This window comes from Nematolebias whitei, chromosome 22, assembly GCF_014905685.2.
Source record: "Nematolebias whitei isolate Nwh7 chromosome 22, NemWhi1, whole genome shotgun sequence".
In the NCBI taxonomy this organism is placed as follows: domain Eukaryota; kingdom Metazoa; phylum Chordata; class Actinopteri; order Cyprinodontiformes; family Rivulidae; genus Nematolebias; species Nematolebias whitei.
In genome coordinates, this window is record NC_056519.1 from 15,755,463 (window position 1) to 15,773,697 (window position 18,235).

At 39.6% G+C, this 18,235-nt stretch overlaps 3 protein-coding genes across 3 annotated transcripts in view; all 3 read left to right on the forward strand.

Moving 5' to 3' along the window:
• Positions 1-2,700, forward strand: part of hcls1 (hematopoietic cell-specific Lyn substrate 1) — an 8,680-nt gene extending 5,980 nt beyond the window's left edge. The window contains exons 13-14 of the mRNA XM_037696187.1: positions 2,434-2,482; positions 2,683-2,700. Coding sequence (XP_037552115.1) covers positions 2,434-2,482; positions 2,683-2,700 — 67 coding nt within the window. The remainder of the gene's footprint in view (positions 1-2,433; positions 2,483-2,682) is intronic.
• Positions 2,447-10,350, forward strand: atp6v1e1b (ATPase H+ transporting V1 subunit E1b). The gene is made up of 10 exons (XM_037695933.1): positions 2,447-2,580; positions 2,683-2,744; positions 4,426-4,491; positions 4,764-4,873; positions 5,116-5,182; positions 5,264-5,353; positions 6,163-6,231; positions 6,300-6,394; positions 6,477-6,564; positions 9,649-10,350. The coding sequence occupies exons 2-10, from the start codon at positions 2,712-2,714 to the stop codon at positions 9,709-9,711; spliced, it is 681 nt and encodes a 226-aa protein (XP_037551861.1). The 5' UTR covers positions 2,447-2,580; positions 2,683-2,711; the 3' UTR covers positions 9,712-10,350.
• Positions 10,351-10,616: 266 nt separating this feature from the next.
• Positions 10,617-18,117, forward strand: ada2b (adenosine deaminase 2b). Its single transcript, XM_037696188.1, has 9 exons — positions 10,617-10,917; positions 12,951-13,170; positions 13,251-13,461; positions 13,580-13,707; positions 14,820-14,910; positions 15,003-15,111; positions 15,182-15,339; positions 15,415-15,617; positions 18,030-18,117. The coding sequence occupies exons 1-9, from the start codon at positions 10,617-10,619 to the stop codon at positions 18,115-18,117; spliced, it is 1,509 nt and encodes a 502-aa protein (XP_037552116.1).
• Positions 18,118-18,235: the final 118 nt, after the last annotated feature.

An 18,235-nucleotide genomic window follows, 5' to 3' on the forward strand; every position in this document is an offset into this window, starting at 1 on the left:
GCCCACCGACCCACGCCATCCCGAGTTGAGGTCAGCAGCACACCACCCCTACTATAAACAGTGTTAGTGGTGTACTGCTTTCCCCCCTGAGACGCTGGATGGTGGACCAGAATCACCTCGAAGCCGTGCGGAAGTCATTCTCCATGGCCTCTCTGAACTCCTCCCATGCCCTAGTTTTTGCCTCAACAACCACCCGAGCCGCATGTTGCTTGGACTGCTGGTACCCATCAGCTGCTTCCAGGGTCCCACAGGCCAAAAAGGCCCAATAGGACTCCTTCTTCAGCCTGACAGCATCCCTCACCGCCGGTGTCCACCACCGTGTTTGAGGGTTGCTGCTGCGACAGGCACCGACAACCTTGCGGCCGCAGCTCCGGTAAGCCGCCTCGACAATAGAGGCACGGAACATGGCCCACTCAGACTCAATGTCCCCCACCTCCCCCAGAACACGTTCAAAGTTCTCCCGGAGGTGGGAGTTAAAGCTCCATGTCAAAGGAGAATCTGCCAGACATTCCCAGCAAACCGTCACAATACATTTGAGCCTGCCAGGTCTGACCGGCATCCTCCCCCACCATCAGAGCCAACTCACCACCAGGTAGTGATCAGTGGACAGCTCCGCCCCTCTCTTCACCCAAGTGTCCAAGACATGTGGTCGCAGATCAGATGAGACGACGACAAAGTCAATCATCAAACCATGGCCTAGGGTGTCCTGGTGCCAAGAGCACATATGGACACCCTTATGCTTGAACATGGTGTTAGTTGTGGACAATCCATGATGAGCACAGAAGTCCAACAACAGAATACCACTCAGGTTCAGATCAGGGGGGCCGTTTCTCCCAACCACACCCCTCCAGGTCTCACTGTCATTGCCCACGTGAGCATTGAAGTCTCCCAGCAGAACAAGGGGGTCCCCAGGAGGTGCACTTTCCAGTACCCCCTCCAAGGACTCCAAAAAGGGTGGATAATCTGACCACCCCGCACCACCGCCAGCTGTGGTGCGCATTATGTTTAGTTTTAGAGATTAATATGTTTATAGATTTTTTTTAATAGGTTTAGAGATGAATATTTTTTGCTTTTTGTTTGTGAAACAAGAGGAAGCTGGTTCTGGTTCGGTGGATTGCACCTAGAGTTGCACCATACTTTGTGACCTGCAACACTGCCCCCTACGGTCATACGGTGGTCACATAATATGACGTCACTATGGACACGCGACCTTACATTTTTAACCTCGATAGATGTTCTAGCAATCGATGTGTAGATTACTCGAGTACTCTGTTAATGCCCTAGTCCCCACCCTCGGCCACCATCCATCCCACATTGCACCCGACCCCTTTGGCCCCTCCCACAGGTGATGAGCCCATGGGAAGGGGGACCCATGTCTCCTCTTTGGGCTGTGCCCGGCCAAGCTCCATGGGTAAAAGCCCAGCCACCAGGCCAGAAAAAGATATTTGGTATATTTTGTAGCATCTTTGTAGTTTAATTTTGGGCAACACTGTTGGGTCATTTAGTCATGCAGTTTTATGGGCATTCATATCCTTACATCGTTCTTGCATATACTTGAAGGAACATATGAAATAAAAACGAAATAATCTCCTTCACTTGTCAGTTAGTTTTCTACAACACATTTTCCCCCATCCATCCATCCATCCATCCATCCATCCATCCATCCATCCATCCATCCATCCATCCATCCATCCATCCATCCATCCATCCATCCATCCATTTTCTTCCGGTTATCTGGGGTCGGGTCGCGGGGGTAGCAGCTTAAGTAGGGAGGCCCAGACTTCCCTCTCCCCAGCCACTTGGGCCAGCTCCTCCGGGGAATCCCAAGGCGTTCCCAGGCCAGCCGAGAAACATAGTCCCCCCAGCATGTCCTGGGTCTTCCTCTGGGTCTCCTCCCGGTGGGACGTGGTCGGAACACCTCACCAGGGAGGTGTCCAGGAGGCATCCTAACCATAGATGAGGGTAGGAACGTAGATCGATTGGTAAATTGAGAGCTTCGCCTTTTGACTCAGCTCTCTCTTCACCACGACAGACATTTTCCCCCTCCAACCAAAAATTGCATACTGTATATATATATATATACTGTATATACAGAATACACACTCACGAAACACGTGTGTATAGATATTAAATATCTCCTAACCCAGTTGAATGATTAAATGGTGAGTAGTTACTTTGTAATAAAATGCATGAAGTCTTACTTCCAAGTTATTGTTACCTTGTTTTGTTATTTTTGTCCTTTTTTATATATATCTTCATAACTCTGTCTCTGGCTATATCTCGTGTGTTTTCAATACATAAAATAAAAATACTTGATATTACTGCAGTCATGTTTCGGAAAGGCCTTAAAAATTCCATAAATGTATCGATTAGTATTAGTATGCACGTTTAGAAACTTTTTGGTTCAAAATTTTCCTGTGTTTTCGCATTCAGGCCCATAGGGGGCGGTAATGATCCTTACAGCTGGTTCCCGGAAGTGCGGGTAAACATCACGTGACGTTGATGTCAGCTGATCTGCCGCCGACATCTTTGCGAGTCACGACTTCCCCGATTAATTCAAACCTCCTCTGTGATTCTTAGGTATATTTAAATCTATTTAAAACGCCTTCCGTGGGGTAAAATAATATTATTGTGAGTGAACGTTTCATTCTGTTGTTTCAGTGGTTTATTTTTCTCTTGCAGGCCCCTGTGGATCTTTGACAGCCGTGACCATGGCGCTCAGCGATGCCGACGTTCAGAAGCAGGTATTAAATATTATTTTTTACAAATAACAGCATTACAACGATATACTATAAGAGGACGTTTTACATTGCCAGTTAAAATATATTTCATAAACGTAATTTTAATGAAGCCGTGTCTCTACGCGCTGTACCGTCTGTATTGGAGGATGACATTGAAGTAGCTTCAGTTATGCTAGCACTAAATTTTGATATAAACGTTCATGGCAATGAATGAATAGTTGTGTTTAAACGATGGCTTTGGTCTTATACTAATACTAGTTGCACTTTATAAGGAGTGTTATTTGCAGCAGGTGTAATAGTGGAGTTTTGGCTGACGCACACAGGGTCATATTTCCAAATGATCACATGATGAACACATGCTGGAGCCTGATGAGGAACTTAAAATGAGTTGGACAACTTGAATGGAAACAAGTCTTCATAAGAACCAGCAATAAATCCACAGACATAATCTGGGCGTTCATCCTGGCTGGATTAACCAGGAATAAACAAGTGTTTCAAAGAAGGGTTTATGTATTTATTAATCTGTTGTCTGACATGATTTTGATATTTAAAAATTTGTATATATCATGTCCAAGTCTATGCTTCATTTTTATTTTATTTTTGAGGGAAATCTTAATTTTAGTAAGCTTCTTTTGGAATATTTTAAGCTTTTAACAGCCGTTTGCTCAATTAAATATGCAACTGTTATGTTAAACAGCTAAATTATTATAATGTTCATGCACATGCAGCATTAATATAGTTTGTCAATTTTGTTTGTATGGATTAATGCATTTGCAGATTTAAAAAAAAGCAGATATAGCTTTAGACTAGGAGGAAAAAACATTTGAAGTTTTTTTTTGTTGTTGTTGTTATGCACTAAGGTCTTGAATTAATCCTTAAGATTTTTAATACTTTGATCCCAAGGAGTCCCATTTTTTTTCTATTGCCATTTTCAACGGCAAATTTCCTTGCACTTTTTACTCATTTTATGTGAATTATTTAGTTTTTGGGCCCTTTAACTTTGACCTATAAATTATTCAACATCAAAATGTTGCCAATCGTTTCTGTGTTGAGACGCAACAGAGAAATTAACAAAGGACCTGTTTTAATTTCTCATTAGACACTTTAGCAGTCTGTCAGCAAGACACAATTTTTCTCATTTATTTCATTGAATCCATGAAAAATACCAGAGATCGCTGAGTTTGAAAGGATTGCAGAGGTTATTCCCAAATTATTATTAAGATCATGCACTTTTCTGATCTTGTCTCAGGTTCTTAATTGTTAAAACTTTCTTACAGACAGGACTGGTAGATGCTTTTCAGCTGTGGAGAGGGTTTTTTTTAGGCCTGAAACTTCATCTTTTGTAATCCAATTGGCCTGTTTCCTCATTTTAAAGCACACACTGCCCAGTTTTTTTTTTTTTTACACAACAATTTGAAATATGTAGTTTGTATTGGTGTTACCCAAAATGTCTACCAACATTCCTCACTAACGTGAAAGAAAACGGAAGAGACGCTTCACATCAGGATGACGAGACGCGTTTTAAAACAGAACGTGCGCTCCGTTTTGTTAGTTTAAAGAGAAAAAATTCACACTAGTTTAAAAAGCGCTTTTAAATGTCATTTTATCACTCGTTAGCTTTTGTGCGTTTGTTTTTTATTTCCTGAAGACTGAGGTTTTATGTATTTTTTGTCCCCGTCTACAGATCAAGCACATGATGGCCTTCATTGAGCAGGAGGCCAATGAGAAGGCAGAAGAAATTGATGCAAAGGTATAAACACACATGCTCATTCACAGTGTTGGAAACAGGACGGCAATCATTATAAAATGATCATATAATCATTTATTTACTGAGCTTTACTGTAATACTTTTAAGTATCATTCTGCTAATTTATTAATTTACATGTTTTGTCTTATTTCTAGAGACAAGACAGCTAAGCCTTTTATAAGTCCCATTTACTAAGTTGTTAGAAGAAGTTAGTTTTTTTTTTTTTTTTTTTTAAAGAGCCTTTTAATTTCTAAAACCTGTTTCTCTTCCTGAAGGCAGAGGAAGAGTTCAACATTGAGAAGGGCCGTCTGGTCCAAACCCAGAGGCTGAAGATCATGGAGTACTATGAGAAGAAGGAGAAGCAGATTGAGCAGCAGAAGAAAATGTGAGTCATGGAGCGACATCACCGAGCACGTCGAGTCGTTCCTCTCTTCCTTACTTTGGTCTTTTTAAAGAACGAAGACGCTGCTTTATTCGGAGCGACGTTTCAGTAATTTTATTTAACCGCTTCACCCCACTGGGACCTTTTTGTTGCCCACTTAACAGTTTGTAGAGTTTCCACACGGATTAATATAATCCCACTTTGAAATAGCTGCACCAACGTTTGTGTAATTATCTGTTTAACAGTCAAATGTCAAACCTGATGAACCAGGCTCGACTGAAGGTCCTGAAGGCTCGCGATGATATGATCTCTGTAAGCCACCTCCCACGATCATGTAAAGCATACGTTCATACATGGTACAGGTAATGTATCCTGGTCTGTTTGTTCCCTCAGGACATGCTGAACGACGCCCGCCAGCGGCTCGCTAACATCGCCAAAGACCCAGCCAGGTATTCAGCTCTGATGGACGGACTGATTCTACAGGTTTGTTCACGCGCTCGCTTCGCCTGACCTCCATTATATCACAAACGTTTTTTGGGAAAATGTAGGAAATTATTAACTTTTGATCTATTTTGTTAAATCAAAAGATAAAGAAAAAAAAACATAAATAAATAAAAAGGCCCATAAGTCTGAAATGTTGTGTTGTAGGTTTGTGTATTATGTTAATGAGCCCTGAAGTCATAAACATGAGATGTCAGTTTAATGACTTCTTTTTGTTTAAGGTTACATAAGGCCTGTCACAATAAACAATAAATCAATTAATCGCATGATAAATGAAAATGACTGACATCATCTCCGTCTTGTCGAATCTCCAAAATTCACAGTTAAAACCCGTGCCTTCTTGTAAAAAGTTGTTCTTCTTTGCAAAATTAAGCTGAGAACTTGTTTACTGATTTGTATTAAAAGCTTTGTGTGACATATTCTATGTTAAAGAGCTCAAACCACACAGAGCGTCCATCATTTTGAAAACCAAATAAAGGAGAGACAGCCCATGTCACGTCAAGAGGCCTCCCTTCCATTTTTTTTAAGAGTCGCTGCTCGCTCCCTCACTATCCATCCTTGGGGTCAAACAGTCACATACTGCCATCCGGTGGTCAAAAAATGTACTACACGCAAAACAAATTAACCAACATTTCCTCAAGAAAGGTGTTTGGGTACAATTTTTAGCTTTTTATTTTATAGGAAAAGAGGTTTGCCTGAAATAAACATAAAAAAACACCTCTGTGGAAATTTTAAAAACCAGTATGTGATCATCTTTTTTTAATGTGTTTTTTTTTTTTTTTTTTAATCAGGGATTCTATCAGTTGCTGGAGTCCAAAGTGACGATTCGTTGCCGTAAACAGGACGTTCCGATGGTGCAGGTGAGGCATGTTCCAAGTTATTATTTAGTGGACCGGTGAGTTTTGACATGTCGTCTTTTGTATCTCAGCAATCCATCCAGAAGAACATCTCTATTTATAAAGCAGCTGTGAAGAACAGCCTGGAGGTCCGCATCAACCAGGACAACTTCCTCCCTCCAGATGTGTACGCTGCATCACAGGTCAAACATCTGAAGTTACACGTCTTTAGAAAATGTTCACTTTATTCTTATATTTTGTCCTCTAAGGTCTGGAGGTATTGAGATCTATAACGAGGATGGGAAAATTAAAGTGGCCAACACCCTGGAGAGTCGACTGGACCTCATGGCTCAGCAGGTAAGAAAACCAGACGACCTGTGACCTGTCGACCCCAGAAACATCTTTTAAAAAACATGAAGATTTATTATGATGCATATTTCATTACCGTATTTTTCGGATTATAAGGCGCATTAAGCAAAACAAAACAGATAAGTCCAACTTTATTCAGCTCATTCACATAAAATCAGTTGGTCAGTAAGAACAACCAGAATTAATGCATAAGGTGCGCCGGATTATAAGACTCACTGTTGATTTTTGAGAAAATTAAAGGATTTTAAGTGTTCCTTATAATCTGAAAAATACGATAATATAAACACTTTCAGTTGTTATTGCAAGTTGAACAACTTTTAGCTTATGTAACTCAGAAGGGGAAACATCAACTATTAAAAATACTGTATTTAAATAAAAAAAAATCAACAATAAACTAGTCAATACTTTCAAATTTTAATTTTTACAAATAATTTAACTCTTTAAAGCCCTGTAGTTTAGAAAAACATGTTTTTTTTTAAGTTGATATTGAATTGAATGTTTATTTTATGGTAGATTAAAAAAAATTAAAAATTTTCTTTTACTAGTACACCCAAAAGTATTGTTTTACGATTAAAAAAATTATAAATAAAAAATAGTTTTAGGAAGATTAGGTAGCTGAAAATGATGCCTTGTTTTCGATCACACTAACTTTGTGGTTCAACATTAATTTATTTTTTCTTTTACTTCTTAAACTCCACTGGTGCACAACACCATTTTCTGTTTTAATGTTTGCTTTTACTGAAACGTATGTGCTTGGCGAGCTGAGCGCGGTGCACCCGCTAATGACGTCCTAAATTCTGTCAAGCCAACGAGAGTTAGCTGCAAGAGTGTTTTTGTTCTTTACGTTTAAATTAAAACAATTTTATCAGGCGTGAGAGGCGGGACTCCGCAGCGACGTCCAGCCAGGAAACACGTTTCTCTTCCGGGGTAAGGAAGTCCATCGGTAAATTTTATGGAGGCGCAACAAGAAATCATCACCAAATAAGCTATAATATTATAATTATAATTATAGAGGTATAATTTAAAAAAATTACAGAGAGGAATGCATAATTTAATGATGTGATCAATGTGGGATCAGGAAATGCATTTATTGTATAATAATTTTTCTTATGGTTGATTTTCCCCTAAGAAACACTAGAGGGCAGTCATGTTGCAGGAGCGTTTGAAAAAACTCCAGCTAAATAAAATAAATACATTTTTTTAGGCTTTAACAAAAATAAAAAAAGTTTGCACCAAAAAAAAAAAAAAAAATGGGGGGTTTTTTTGCGCCCCCCCCCCCCCCCGTGAGATTTGTTTTAATATTTAATAAAAATGTTTTTCATCTTTAATCTTTGTGTGTTTTCGAACCCCACGTTTGTTTCTCAAAGCCATTAACAAACGTCTTTAGTGGTAACCGTGTATTGTTGGTCTAAAATTGAATTTCCGTTTAAACGAATTAAACAAAATGAGATTAGTTGCTGAAACTTTAAACTCACAAGGCGCTCTGTGGGTGACATCACTTGTCACAAGATAAAGGGATGAACGTTTTAAGGTTTATTTCTGTGCGTCTCTTTGAGCCACTGACCTTTTTAGGTTGAGAACCTGCAAAGTCCTCTGCCAAAAAAAGTCAAATCAGTCGCATTAAATTAGATCAAAGTAATGAAATAAGAAACAATGTGGTGTCAGACACAGTATCAAGCTGATTTATAAAAAGAGCAGTTCACAGGGAAACGGTCTCGATCTCCTTCAGCCCAGTTTAAATGTCTCACCTGGGAAGTGTTGAAACCATTGTTTCACTTGGATTAAAAAGAAAACTGTTGAGAAATATTTGTTTGCAGTCTCATTCATTCTGAATGTTTGTAACTAAACCACCAGAGTTTGAGTTTTGCACGATCACGTTGTGAAGTTCATCTCACTCAGGCGGGGGGAGTTTAACTGGGTACACCTGTCCAGACACACACAGGTGTCATGAGGAGAACTGTGAAGCTGAAGGAAAGCTCGATTCTTTTCTAATAACACTTTGATGCACTCTGCAGCCATCGGGCATTCGTCTTACTTCTTCTTTTTTTTAAAGACATTTATTAATTTAAATAAATTTCTGTCACTTTTGACATACGGCTCTAAAGGTTTGCTCTAAAGTGTTCTAACTTCTTTCTGCTGATTTCAGCTTGTTATGCTCCTTTTAGCTTATTTCTGAAAGTTTCAGCCTTTTCTACTATTTCAGCTACTTTTTATGCTAATTTAAACTTTTTCAGATAATTCCACATTTTTACACTCATTTCAACTTTTTTCAGCCTAATTCAGCAAAAAAAGTGCTCTCTCCACTTCCTTGTAATTTATGCTTCTTTCTGCTTTTTAGCTACTTTTCAGCTGTGTTTTGCTCATTTCAGCTTTTTTCAGATAATTTCCACATTTTGGTGCTCATTTCTGCCTCTTTCAGCAAACATGTTCTTTCTGCTTTCTTCTGCCAATTTCAGCTTGTTCTACCTCTTCATCTACTTTTGTTAGCATTTTTAGCTAATTTCAGTGGTTTTCAGATAAATTCAAGTTTTTCGTGGTAATTTCTGCAACTTTCAAACTAACTAACTTCTTTCTGCTAATTTCAGTGTGTTATACTCCTTTTAGCTTTTTTTTCTGCTAGTTTCAGCTTTTTCTGTTATTGCAGCTACTTTTTAGCCCTTTTTGCGCTAAACTTTGCTTTTTCAGCTAATTCCGCATTTTTTAAAGCTCATTCCAGCTCCTTCCACTTTCTTCTGGCAGCTTTTTCTGTCTTTTCAGTCAGTTTTCAGCTTTTTTTGTTGTCGTTGCTAATTTAATTTTTTTTTAGCTAATTTCCTAAAATTTATGCTAATTTCTGCAAATTAAAACCAAATTCAGCAATTATGTGTTCTTTCTGCTTTCTTCTGCTAACTTAGGCTTGTTCTTCCATTTCAGCTGCATTGCTTCATGTTTTTAGCTGATTTCAGCTGTTTTTCAGCAAGTTCTTCAGCATTCACACTGCATTTTCACAGGAAATGCAGTTTCTCTAGTTCAGATTGTTTTCTGATTTTTCATTTTTTATTTTATTTTCTAAAACTTTATTTTATTTTGCAGATGATGCCTGAAGTCCGAGTGGCTCTCTTCGGCGCCAACCAAAACCGCAAGTTTTTGGACTGAGGACCTGCGTTCAGGACAAACACTCCTTTTTATTTCTCATTGTTTTATGAAACGCATCATTCCTTCGTCTGTGAAACAAAATTACCGACGCAGAAAAGACTCGTCGTTGTTTGTGTGATGTATCGCTGTACGTTTCTAAGGGACGTAGAAGCTAATGTTACAGATGTGCGCGGAGGTCGCCGCACAGCTGTAAGGACCGGTTTTTACTCTGCTGCTCCCCCTCAGTGGCTCTCAGTTCCCAGTGATTAGTCAGGGATTAGTGTGCCTGTTTAACAGGTCGTCCCCTAATCGGATCAGCCTTCGACAAACGAAGCTTTTGTGCCGCAGTTTTCCGAGTCTCATTATCAGTCTGCTCCAACCAATCACAGGCAAATCAACGTCACCCTAGAAACAAAACCCAACACGGCTGCATTAATTTATTGACGCTGCATCGAGCGTACGTTATTCTCGTCATTCCAGGAGGTGCACTGTATGTATATGAGGTTTCCAAACTAAATTATGTTTGTGTGCTTGTTTTTCTTTGTGACTGTGTCCCACTGTAAATGTAAAAAAAAAATTATAAAAGGTCTAAACTATGAGTCTGTCCCTCTGTGCTGTTTTTGACTCGTCCTGCCAATTCATGCCTCGTTCATTAGTTTATCACATGGTCAGACAAGAACACGCTCCAATTATCCAGCAGCGCTCAGTATTTCGCTGACACGCTGCAGTTTGTCGTGGACCACGAGCTTAGCCTTTAGAGACGGCAGACACCCGGAGCAGCTTCTAGTTGTGAGTATAACAGAAACGAATAATAATTTGAGGTCAAATTCTTTGCTTTAATTAATATTTCTCATCACTTTGTTGAATAATTAATTTTCAGCTTCCAGCATGTGTTAGTGCAGCAGTTTACTGTGAGAGCTGGCGTCATGGTCGTCTCACTCTGCCGGGCTCTGGTCACCTTCGCTCCCGTTTTGTGGCTCGTGAGGGAGGCCGACGGGATGCCTGACCCCGCCCGCAGGGACCTGTTGATGCGCGAGGAGGTGTCCAAGCAGATGGGAGGCCTGTTAACGCTGACCACGGCCGAGCAGAAGCTGGACGCCTACCTCCATCGGTTAAAGGAGCAGGAGATGTCAGCTGCGCGGTTTCCTCCTGCCGTTCACTTCTTCAAGGCGAAGCCTCTCATCGAGCAGAGCTCCATCTTCAAACTGCTGCAGAAGATGCCTAAAGGTGACCTTACATGACCTGTAGGGGCCACACATTAATCCCACCGTCTTTTATGTTTATTTTACATCTGTAGGCTTTTTTTATTATCTTTAATGAAATTATATACACATTTGATTTTGAGTCCAAACTTGTAAATGATACTGAACATAGAAAAAAAAAATAGCTGGTACGTGAAATTGCTACAAAATAAATTTAAGGTAATAATGAGAAAACGGAAACGAAACAACTTCAAAGAAGCTAAATTACCATAAAGAGACATGACAATTCACAGATTAACTTACATTTATAGAAACTAAAAAATGTATCATTACAAATATGTAAAAAAATAAAAAGGTACAAAGAGACATTAAACGAGTGCAAAACCAAAACTATCGAGGGACGAGAACTAAAAATCTATGTTTTTATTTATGAAGTAACGTTGTTTTTTAATATACAAATTTATTCAGTGTATTATCGCTGTAAAAAATAACAACTATAAAATAAAAAGGCCAAAATTACAAACTTAAAACGATCTTGCAGTAAACAGTTTTGTAGTTGAGGTCAAATTCTAAAACGACTCTGCAGCAGGTGTCCAGTAAATAAACTAAAACAAGACAATAAAGACACAACTATAAAGAAATGAGTAAATAAACTATAAGCTCACTTTGCAGAAAACCAATATTTTTAATTCGACGTCTAATAGGAAATGTTTTATATATTCAATTCAATTCAAAAATACTTTATTAATCCCAAAGGGAAATTAAATGTAACTCGTTCTCCTCGTTTCATTAAGAGATGTTATTAGATACTGACGGCTGTAGACAGGAAGGATCTCTTGTAAAAGTCCATCCCACTGTGGATCCTAAGAAACTGGTGCAGATGCCGTCCGATCCGTCCACCCAGACTCGGCTGGCCTCTCAGTTCCCTCAGGCTGTAGGACCACTGGGCTGAACTCCTCCCAGAGCGATGGCCACTCCTCCCAGCAGCCCACTGAGCTTCTCGTCGTTGCGGACAGTCGGCTGCTGGTGCTGGTTGACAATCCCGGTCCTTCTGCTGCCACGAGCCACGTTTCCTGCCAGTTCCAGGATTTCAGCAGTCAGGCACTCGAGCGCAGCTGGCAGGGAGACGGGGAACAGTGGTGTAGTCTACATTTTTGTAGTGGGTAGAAGTTAGTTTTACGTTGGACGTTGGACACTGTTGAAGCCACGGAGCGCGAATGTCCAACGTAAAACCAACTTTACTGCGGTCGGTCCGTATGCTGTGCTTAGAAACCAAAGTACACTGGTTAGTACAATGTAATCGTCAATTTATTTTGAGTTTTAAGCGTATTGAACATATCCAAATTTCTCTGATGCTTTTATTTCAATAATGTAGGACAAACTTTGTACAACAGTTGGCTTTGTATTAAAAACATGTTGTAGAATGTATTAAACCGTATCAAAGCAAAACATGTTCAAGTATTAAGTCGTAAGTACCGAAGTATTAATTATACAATAATTTGCTGGATAAGCAAATGTAATAAACAAACGCTACATACAGATAAATTGTTATGGAAACGTTTAGCTGCCATTTAACGTATCAATGACACGTACCTAATGATATGTCATGTATTATTGGGCACTTTTAAGTGGGTATACTGAAATTATTAAGCTTTTTTTAGTGGGTATACTCCGTATACCCATGTATCGCAAAGACTACACCACTGGACGGGAATGCACCTACGGCGCCTCCTTTTCAACTCATTTGAGATTTGGGGCTGTAGCTGAGCAAGTGTAAAATACATTTACATTCTATGTTTCATTCCTTTCTTTATTGTTTCTGAAAACAGAACAGAGATCTGGACAGCACGCAGGAAAGTTTTGTAGAATGAAATTAGCATTATTTTGAAAAAAATAACCACAGATCTACGAGGTAACCATCAGGATGGTGCAGATGCCTCTGTAAAATACCAGTCACTCACATGCAGGGAACCTGTATGATGGGTGCTGGTCTTTGCACCTTCTGTGTTCAATGCACCAGTCTGCTCTTCAGAAGTTCACCCTGCTGTGTTTGAACAGGCGCAGCCCTCCACATCCACAGCTCGTCTCTGGTCGGCGTCGAGTGGTTGGTGAAGAACGTCACCTACAGACCTCACTGCTACGTCTGCTTCACGTGGGACAACTCGGTCCGCTTCCTGTTCGCAGATCGACAGCCCTTCCCACGATGGGACTGCTTCTACTGGCAGCTGCTGGAGACGTTAAGAGCCGTAAACGGAGACAGCACAGGATTCGATAACAAGTCGGTCACGAAGCGTTACCGTTAACACGTCTGTGCAAAATATGGCAGAAATGAACCTGGACTGTTTGTGTGGTTTTCAGTTTAATCCAGCACCTAACGCTGTTTACTGAGGATCCAGAGGGTGACTATCCAAACCAGGATGTTGTGTGGGAGAAGTTTGAGAAGGCCTTCATCGCCGCCGCCGGGCTGGTCACCCATGCTCCTGTGCTGAGGGACTACTACTATCAGGGCTTAAAGGAGCTCCACAAGGACAACATCATGTATCTGGAGCTGAGGAGTGGTCTGTCCAGGGTTTGTGTCTGCCGTTCTTTATACCCGATCCTTAAAGAGCAAGATTCTTCAAAACGTCTCCAAGAAGGCACCAGTTTTGATTTCTGGATGTTGACAAAGCTCTTTTCTTTCTCCCCAGACGTACGAGCTTGATGGGACCATTCATGATAAGAGCTGGACTCTGAACTTGTTTCAGGAAGTTACAAAGAAGTTCATAAAGGATCATCCAGACTTCCTTGGGGCCCGGATCATAATTTCCGTCCACAGGTAAACTTTACAGCAGCTGAGCTTAAAGATGCACCTGCTGGATTGAATGTTCTGTAATTTTTTGGACTATAAGGTGCACTTAAAATCCTTGAATTTTCTTAAAAATCAACAGTGAGCCTTATGTATTCACTCTGGTTGTGCTTACTGACCTCGAACCGATTTATTTATTTTTATTCAAAAATCTGTCAAAATGAACTTATTTCACTTAATGCACCTTATAATCTGGTGCGTCTTATAGTCCGAAAATTACGGTAGCTGCTTTATTTAACAACCACAAAATACATAAACTGTATTTATTTTCCATGGATTTTTAAATGCCATGTCATGTGGCTGTTGTATTAATTTTTGCCACTTAATAATAGTCCAGTTTTCTGTAGAAGTCAAATAATCTAGTGGTTTTTTTATTATTTGGACAAAAACAAAAGAATACAGTGGCAACAATGCAGATTGATCTCCAGTCTTTATGGGAACAATTCTTTATGTCCAGTTAAAAAAAAAAAAAAAAATTAATGTTGACGCTAAAGCCACAAAATAGCTATAAAGTTAGTTGTAAACAAATCTGGGTCTAAAATCACGAGGATATTTTTTGCCTGTTTTGAAGTTTATTAAAAGTTATTGTGATTAATGAGCGTAAAGTTTGAGCAATGAAGTCTTTGAACAGTTTATGAAACTGCAGAGTTACACATGCTACAGACTTTGTTTCTATTACTTGTCTAAACTGAGAAATTTGGATGAAATCCCCCAAATAATAATGCTGGATGACTTGAATTATCCAGATTTCCTCTAACATGGATTATTTCCATAAATGGGATTTTGACCACAAAAATAAAACAATAAATCAGCTACTTATGAGCCTCACGATCATTTATAATAAATGTGATCACCTAACTTTACTTGAAGTAGCTCAGATCTTTAGTTTTTAAGATTTAAGTAACGAGTATGAATAAAATAAAATTAGGTTCAGAGTGCAAATTATTTTAATAAATAAAGGATGACATATAGAATTTTAGTGAGGAGCTGCTTACCTTTTTTTTTTTTTTTAATCTAACTGGTGTCTTGGAATATATTTTATTTTAACAGTTGGACCGTGTTTGGTGTGTGTCTTTGTTCAGGGCTCTGAGTGTATCTGAGGTCCGAGCAGCCGTCGAGGAGGCCATTCAGCTGAAAAAGGACTTCCCAGGCCTAGTTGCTGGATTCGATTTAGTAGGAAGTGATTTATTTCTGTTTAACGTTCTCTTTTTATTTGAACAAGCCTGAGTTGTCTGAACTCGTCCCCAACATGCGATGGTTTCCAGGTTGGCAGGGAGAGCCGTGGCAGGAGTCTGTGGTACTTCAGAGAGGCGCTCTCTCTGCCGGCTGAGCTGGGTGCATCACTGCCGTACTTCTTTCATGCTGGGGAGACAGGCGAGTGAATTATAAGCTTTAAATACTGAGAGAGGCGGAAAACACAACTTTAAATCGTTTCTGTTTGTAGATGGTGACGGTGCTGAAGTGGATCAGAACATTCTTGATGCTCTTCTGTTCAACACCTCACGCATCGGGCATGGCTATGCTCTGGCTCACCATCCACTTGCCAAAGAGCTTTCCAGGAAACGAAACGTAGCTGTAGAGCTCTGTCCCATCTCAAACCAGGTTGTTCTACCAGACACGAATGATAAAGCACGCCATATGTGAAGAGTCAGGGTGTGTTTGACCTTTGACCCGCAGGTGCTGAAGCTGCTCTCGGATCTGAGGAACCACCCTGCAGCTGTGCTGATGTCTGAGGGCCACCCGATGGTGATCAGCTCCGATGACCCGTCTTTGTTCGGCACGTCGGGCCTCTCCTACGACTTCTATGAAGCTTTTGTTGGAATCGGAGGACTGAAGGCAAACCTGGGCACTCTGAAAGAGCTGGCTGTCAACTCCATCAGGTCAGAAACCGCTTGTTTATGACAACATCTGTGTTTTATTGTTCAGCAGTGGAATATCAAAACGGCCAAATTAATTAGTAGTTTGAAATAATGTATTTTCAAAACAAATCAGACATTTATTTTTACTTAGTGTTCTGTTTATTGTAAAAGAAACGCATACTACCGTATTTTTCAGCCTATAAGTCACATCTTTTTGCTTAATTTGCATGTCCATGCGATTTGTTTTTTCCCATATTTATATGACGGTTTTCTTTCATTCTGACTGAAATATTTAAAACTACCATTTTCAGCCTCTAGATGGCACTCGAGTGATATGGCATGCTGTTGTGTCATGTAATAGGTAAAAGTGGCTATAAATGACACAATCGGTTTGCCATAGACAGACACCTTTGTCCAGCTCCGAGATCACGCCTGCAAAAACCGTCAAATCAGCTTCACTGCGCCGCCTCGGCGAAATGCAGCTGATTTGACCATTGAAGTGCATTTATTAATTAAAAGTTCGACTGAGACTCACCTTTACTATAATTTCGAGCAAATAATTGATTTTAAGTGTTAATCTTGTTAAAGTCCTCCATTTGGCACACCGGCTCGTATTTATGGGTTGTCAGCGGTGATAACAGATTTGTTTTTTTCCCACTTTATTAGACATATTTGGACTGATGCGACTTATAGGCGGTGCAACGTGTACGGCATAAACTACGGTACATATTGAAACAATAATGAGACACTTGCTATGTTGAAATTTTTTTTTATTCATGTTTTGACAAATGAAAACAGATTGAGTTTGAAAAACTTAACATACAAACTTAACATACATACTTGGGACTTTCATCTTTGTAAATAAGATTCACTTTACTGCTGTTGACAGGCAGAAAATGCATTTGTCTTGTGTGTTAGCAAAATACTGCATAAACCACTGGACATATTTTAATGAAACTCTTGGGAAACAATTATTGCACTGGGCACATTAACTTCAAGATGCTTCAACTCAGTCAGTTTTACAGATGTTGAGCACATATTTGGCGTGGTACTTGTTGAGGCCGACCTTTGTTTGAAACTTTAGCATTACTGGAGTTAGTCAAATATTTAATAAACCACTAGATAGATTTGACAGAAAATCAATGTAATCATTGTCAGCAACACAATTAATTGACTGGTATTGAGAACATTTTTTGATGTAGCAGAGTCATTTTTACAATACATACTCATCTCTCCAAACAAGATGATCTTAGTTTAAAACTCTGGCATGAAAGGCAGCATGTGACACAAAACTTCTTTCATTTATGTTTAACATATTTAGCTGATTAAGAAGATATCCATACTTTGTGTATTTCCTCTAGATTTAAACTGATGTTGATAAGAATCAAAGACGTACAAACTAAAACGTCACATTTTGAAGGCCTAGCATTCCTTTACCAGAGTTATAGCCGTTCTGGTCAAATCTAAATAAAAAGACCACAAGATCTTAGTTTGATGGGAATGACAACCATGTTTGTGTCATTATCTTACACAATCTATTACGAAGTATGACTCTCAGCTACTACAACACCAAATTTTAGTTCAATGTCAAAATCGTTGGAGTTGCAGCCATCTTGAATCAAAATTTGTTCAGTGGTTTGAGATTTTGCTGACAAACATGACGGTGGACAAAAGATTCATTCATACACTGATCTGTCCATTCAGAGCTTTACTTTCCCATATCGTTACAGCCTTGTTCTAAAATGGATGAACATTTTTCGTGTTTGACACACAGTACCTCAACAAGTAAACACTTTATCAGATTTACAATGTGTACTAAAACCTTTTGTCATGTGCACGTAGTTACCACTCAGTCAAGATTCCTGCAGGATTTGGAGCAGAATCCTCATGTCTAAGGTCTTATTGTTGTCTGCGCACAAACCAGCACAGATACAGAAATCTTTCTGCAGCATTAAAGGATGCCAGAGGTCTCCATCGTCCATAAATGTAAGACGTTTGAAATCAACTCTCTTAGAGCTGGACACACAGCAGCCTCCGTTAGTCAGGGGGGTGACCAGTCTGACAACTTGAGCATTAACATGAGAGAGGAGAACCAGTTCTCCAGAACACTTAACATCCAGAGTGACCAAGTTCTTAGTGATGTCTTTAACTAAGAACCTGCTAAACTGTGTGGCCAGCTCTAGAAAGAGTCCTGATGGGTTTAAATGTCTTACATCGTTTCCTTCAGTGCTGCAGAAAGATTCTGCTACAGGGAGACAAGCTGTAGTTAAGAGTTATAACTCAAGTCAATACAACTATTTTTGTAGTCACCCTCATGTGCCTTTTAAAAGTAGTAAAATTGCCACTGTTTTGCAAAAAAAGATCCATTACTTAAATACGGCTGATCCACTTTTAAGACAGACAGAGGTTCATGCATTTTTCTTCTGCCTGCAGGTACAGCTCGCTGCCGACTCATCTACAGAACACTGGTCTCGTCATGTGGCAGAACAAATGGGACGCCTTCATCTCTGATAATTCATGACTTCCTGCAGAATTTTTATAAAAACAATACTTTGAAATGTCAATCATTTTAACACCAAGTTTGTTTTTGCATGTGAAGGCTGGTAAAGTTAGCCTTTTGCTTCAACACTTTTGTCAAA

Coding starts and splice junctions, on each gene's coding strand:
- atp6v1e1b (XM_037695933.1), top strand. CDS start 2,712: ATGGCGCTCAGCGATGCCGACGTTCAGAAGCAG. Junction 5,183..5,263: donor CTCGCGATGATATGATCTCT/GTAAGCCACCTC, acceptor TTGTTCCCTCAG/GACATGCTGAACGACGCCCG. Junction 6,395..6,476: donor AACTTCCTCCCTCCAGATGT/GTACGCTGCATC, acceptor TTGTCCTCTAAG/GTCTGGAGGTATTGAGATCT.
- ada2b (XM_037696188.1), top strand. CDS start 10,617: ATGGTCGTCTCACTCTGCCGGGCTCTGGTCACCTTCGCTCCCGTTTTG. Junction 13,708..14,819: donor ATCATAATTTCCGTCCACAG/GTAAACTTTACA, acceptor GTCTTTGTTCAG/GGCTCTGAGTGTATCTGAGG. Junction 15,618..18,029: donor CTGGCTGTCAACTCCATCAG/GTCAGAAACCGC, acceptor TTCTGCCTGCAG/GTACAGCTCGCTGCCGACTC.